Source organism: Malania oleifera, chromosome 2, assembly GCF_029873635.1.
Source record: "Malania oleifera isolate guangnan ecotype guangnan chromosome 2, ASM2987363v1, whole genome shotgun sequence".
Lineage (NCBI taxonomy): Eukaryota > Viridiplantae > Streptophyta > Magnoliopsida > Santalales > Ximeniaceae > Malania > Malania oleifera.
In genome coordinates this window covers 6789703-6795080 of record NC_080418.1, presented here as the reverse complement: position 1 = coordinate 6795080, position 5378 = coordinate 6789703, and the positions used below count along the sequence as shown (strand labels likewise).

The window sequence follows — 5378 nt, the reverse complement described above, 5'->3', positions numbered from 1 at the left end:
CTTTTCAAAAGAACTTAAGGATCCAAAAATGTTTTACAAAACAAACAAAGAACGAGATAATTGTAGTAGATGATCGACCGACCTCTACAAGTGATCGATCCACCACTATTACAACTTTTTTTTGTTTTTGGATGAAGAAAATTGATAAGATTTATTTTATGTATGACTTATTACTTTTAAATTTTTTGTTTATAAGTTTTATTGATATTTTTATTTCAATCATATTTTAATAATTTTAGATTTAATTAAGATGAAAAAATAAAAAACAATTACATGAAGCTAGTAAGTACAAGTCCTTAACTACATTAATTAAAAGTATAGAAACTAAAATAAGCTTTATTAAAGAGTTATGATTTCACTCTATTCTAAAATAGAATTTAAATACAAATCAAAAATCAAAATCTTAAAATGTATACTATCAAATATTATCTTTACCTTAATTAAAATAAAATACCAAATCTAGAAATAAAAAATAAAAAATAAAGTCGAGATGAAAATATTTTGATTTCTTACACTATAGGCAAATTCTAATTAGGAAGAAAATTTCTCACAAAGATGAAATTAGAACTTGGACAAAGCAGAAGCACAAAAATAAAATTAAAAATAAAATAAAATAAAAGTGAATAATAAAATAATTATGTTATTCATGGTGTCACCTCCCAACCACATCCTCAACCCCAACCAGTGCACCAAAACATGACACCTACCCCTTAACGCACCATTGACCCAGGCTGAATTTACTTCTTTTATTATTATTATTATTATTATTATTATTATTAGGTAGACATTATTTATATATATATATATATATTTTGAATATCGTCGGGTGTCCACGCATCCGTTTTACGGTCCGCGTGACTAATCACACGCCCTGTAAAAGCCAACCTCACAGCCCACAAAGATGGTAAATTCAGGAGCCAACCGCAGAATTGAACCCGGGATGCACTGAATAGCTCACCTCGTGAGAGGAAATTTCAAAGTCCGCCTGCCAACTGAGCTACACCTTGGGATGACATTATTTATATTTGAACACGTCAAATTGTGTAGGCGGACTTTTTGATCAAAATATAAGAAAAATTCATTTATAAAAAATATTAAGAATTGCTTAGTCTTATGATGAGCACTTGATTTGATAGCTTAAGAGTCCATTTGCATTAAAAAATTTAATTTGAGGAAAGAAAAAAAAATATTTTTTATATTACATTTTTCTAATTATATTAAATATTATCAAAAATAAAAATTAATATAATTACATTTTTTTAAAAAAAAATAATATTATGATACATTAAATCATATTTTTATTCACTAATTTAGTTGTTTTCCCTGTTTCCCTTAATAAATAAATATGAAAAAAATAAAATTGTTCATATTTTTTCTTTTTTTTTTAATTTTTTTAGGTAGAGTGGGAAAAAATTAAAGAATATAAAAATTAGTTATAATTTACAAGAATATGCTTACAAGGACTACTTAAAATTTGTAAAAGACTATCCTAATACTATCCCCAGGGTATGATTCAGGTGATAGTACGGGTTGCAGGAGTGCCTTTCACGAGATTAGGTGTTCAAATCCTCCCGGACTCGTTTTCGCCCTTAAACTCCTGAATTTACCCTCCCTTTGAAGTTATGGGGTCAATTTCAAGGGGCACAGAATTTGTCACGTAGACCGTAAAACGGACGCATAAATACCCGATGCGTATTCCAAAAAAAAAAAGACTATCCTAATACCGATCTTTTGCACATTATTTATTTTGTTCTTAATATTTTAAAAGGATCATTTTTCCTTCACTTATTTTTTAATTCATCTCAATTGAAGTGACCGTTAGGGCCAGGCTGGCCAGCTCCCTGCTCAAGTACCACCACACTATATTTATCTAGTTAGAAAGGAAGAAGACCATTATGCAAAGAATACCAAAGAAGGGGAAAAAAACAAAAACGAAAAGCAAAAACCGAGATATACCAAATGCAGAACAAAACAGAGCTGGTGTTCTTCCCGACGCCGGGAATCGGCCACCTGGTATCGGTCGTCGAGTTCGCGAAGCGACTCATCCTCCGAGACCACCGCCTCTCCGTCACCGTCCTCGCCATGACCGCACCCTTCGGCTCTCCCCTTATCCACGCATATGCCGAGTCACTCAGCGAGTCCAGAATCCAACTCATCCGTCTCCCCCCCGTAGATCTACCCTCCACCGACCCTTCCATATCTCCCGAGCTCTTCATCTACCAATTCATCGAAAAACACGTCCCACTCGTCAGATCCACTCTCGCAGGCCTCCTTTCCTCACGGTCCAACGCCGACCCCCCGGTCCGACTCGCCGGTCTGGTCCTTGACTTTTTCTGCACCCGCATGATCGACGTTGGCCACGAACTGGGTCTCCCCTCTTACCTCTTCGTAACCTCCGGCGCTGCATTCCTGGGCCTCATGCTCCACCTCCCGACTAGACACGCCCAGGTAGGCGCCGAGTTCAGCGACTCAGACCCCGAGTGGACCCTCCCTTGTTTTGCCAACCCGCTTCCGCCGCGCCTGCTGCCGTCGGCGCTGTTCTGCAAGGACGGTGGTTACGATACTTACATGAAAGTGGCCCATAGATTCGGCGACGCAAAGGGAATAATCGTAAACACGTTCTACGAGTTGGAGCCGCGCGCGCTGAGCTCATTCTCCGGCGGCCAAAGCCCGCCGGTTTACGCCGTTGGGCCTGTGATTGACGTCAAGGGTCTGGCCCACCGGAGCAATTCCAACGATGCCCAACGCAGCACCGTTTTCAATTGGCTCGACGAGCAGCCGCCAGCATCGGTGGTGTTCCTCTGTTTCGGAAGCATGGGGAGCTTCGGCGAGCCTCAGATCCGGGAAATAGCGGCGGGGCTCGAGCGCAGCGGGTGTAGATTCCTGTGGTCGCTGCGCCGGCGGCCGGAGAAAGGCAGATTCACGGCGCCTAATGAGTGGGAGACGCCGGAGGAGGCGTTGCCGGCGGGATTCAGAGAGCGGACGGAGGGGAGGGGGCGGGTATGCGGGTGGGTCCCGCAGGTGGAGGTGCTGGCGCACAGGGCGGTGGGGGGATTCGTGTCGCACTGTGGGTGGAACTCGTTATTGGAGAGCTTGTGGGAGGGGGTGCCTGCGGCGACGTGGCCAATGTACGCGGAGCAGAGGCTGAACGCGTTCAATTTGGTGAGGGAGTTGGGGGGGTTGGCGGCGGAGCTGAGGATGGAGTACGGCGGCGTAGGAGACGTAGTCACCGCGGAGGAGGTGGAGAGAGGAGTGAGGGGGTTGATGGATGGGAACAGTGAGGTGAGGAAGAAGGTGAGGGAGATGGGGGAGAAGAGCAGAAAGGCTTTGATGGACGGTGGATCTTCGTTCCTAGCTGTTGGACGGCTGATCGAGGATGTGATTGGCCACCACTCATGATCACTTTTCCTCCTCTTTTGTATTGTATTGTATTGTATCTTTTTGGTTTAATAAATTTTAATTTAAATATTAAAAAATAATTTTTTATTTTTTTATTTTTATATCTTTTGATTGGTAATGATTTTAATTAGTACAACTTTGGTTTTGTATTTATTAATTTCATATAATTATATTTATCATTCTAAAAAAGTTTAGTAATGTTATTGTGCTAAATTATGCACTAAATGTTGAACTTGTATTATACATTAGTAATGTGTTACTATTAGTTATTAGGAGGACTAATCTTTAAGACACATAAAAGAAATTTTGGCTTTGAAATCATGTGATGATACTTCAATATAAAATAATTTCCCAATTAAATATATTTGGTTTGTCATAACTACTAATATTTGTACCCCTTAAGGCAACTTCACAACCATTGAGATCCCCAATTTTGTTATAAGATGAGAATTAAAGTATGAATAAGGGAAAATAAATCCATCTGTTAGTTTTTCTATAATCCCAAGAGGGTGGATGAATTGGTATTTTAAAAATTAATCCCCTAAGTCAATCAATTAGCAGCAGTATTACATAAACTTAAAGTCAATCAAATGTGGATAAAATAAAGCAATATCTATTTAGCAGAAATTAAACTGTACAACTAATCTAATTAAGCATGCACAACAAAGGAGTAAAAGAGAGATAACACCAAATATGTTATTGAGGTTCGGCAATAGTGTCTACGTCCCCGCTTTGACTCACAAGCACAGGGATTACACTAAGGTTCACTTAACGGGTGGAATGGCACCTAATTATAACTAGGTGAATTAGCATAGGGCTAATCTCAACCTTTACAACAAATCCTTCCGGGTTGGATTACCGCCCCCTCAGGCCACGCTTGGAATACAACAGAATCACAGTATAATTTGCGTACAAAATATATGTTTTTCAATCAAATAGATTTGTACCAGTATAATTAACACACTACTGCATGATAAGGTATGATAAGTTAAGTGTAGTTTTAATATTTACTCTCAAAAATTAATGCAAATATAACAATCAGTACGTGAGAGTCTATGTGTTAGGATCTCTGTGTCAAGATACTAATATTAATCTCAATACAGTAACAAAGATCTTCACAACGCAAGCAAATATCTCAAAAATATTTTTTTCTCAAAAATAGGCACAAAAGATATTAGAAAACGATTTGTAAAAAATTATTTCACAACCAAAAGACAATACGAGCTCTTGAGTATTGAAATGATAACGCAAAACTCAAAAGCTCTAAGGAGTTTTCTCAAGGAAGACTTATTAATAAAGTCTCCAAGAAAAACTCTTAGCTTACTCTCAAATAAAAAATATCTCAATCAACTAAAACAAGTACGAGTGTAAGCTTAATGAGAAAATCACAAGAACACTCTTACTTAACAAGATTTGCAATGAGGATGAGTAAGAATGGAAATAGGATGCTTGAATATGAGAAATGAGATTTTTGAATTTCAGAGAAAATTTTCTAATTGTGTTTGCTAATCTTGCCATAATCCATGCAAATGAGAGGGTATATATAAACACCCCTAAAATTATAACAGTTTGGGACCTATCTGACATTTTTAGAAAAGTTTAAATAGGGTTAATAAAAATTAACAGCGTTTTAACTTCAGTAAAATCCGAGCAACCTGAGAGGGTCGGTCGACCGTACTTGAAGTTCGATCGACCCAATTTCCAAGTTCGGTCGACCGAGGCATTTTTGAACTATAGGTTTGTTCGACCAATCTTAAGGCAATTTCAGAACCTCCGAGGTTCGGTCGACCAAATTGAGTTCGGTTGATCGAACTTGGGTGTTCGGTTGACTAGGTCAATTTTCTACTAAAAGTTTGGTCGACCAGGGCATTGGGATTTCGCACGTGCCAGTTCGGACGACCAGGATGTTGCAGTTCATTTTGAGGTCGGTCGATCGAAGGGTCAAACCATTGACCCTAGGGAGGTTCGGTCGACCGAAG

At 38.9% G+C, this 5378-nt stretch overlaps 1 protein-coding gene across 1 annotated transcript; it reads left to right on the top strand.

The window, feature by feature from the left end:
• Nucleotides 1-1747: 1747 nt before the first annotated feature.
• LOC131149357 (UDP-glycosyltransferase 71K1-like) lies at nt 1748-3476 on the top strand. Its single transcript, XM_058099744.1, has one exon. It carries the CDS (start codon nt 1960-1962, stop codon nt 3397-3399), a length of 1440 nt encoding a protein of 479 aa, XP_057955727.1. The 5' UTR covers nt 1748-1959; the 3' UTR covers nt 3400-3476.
• Nucleotides 3477-5378: the final 1902 nt, after the last annotated feature.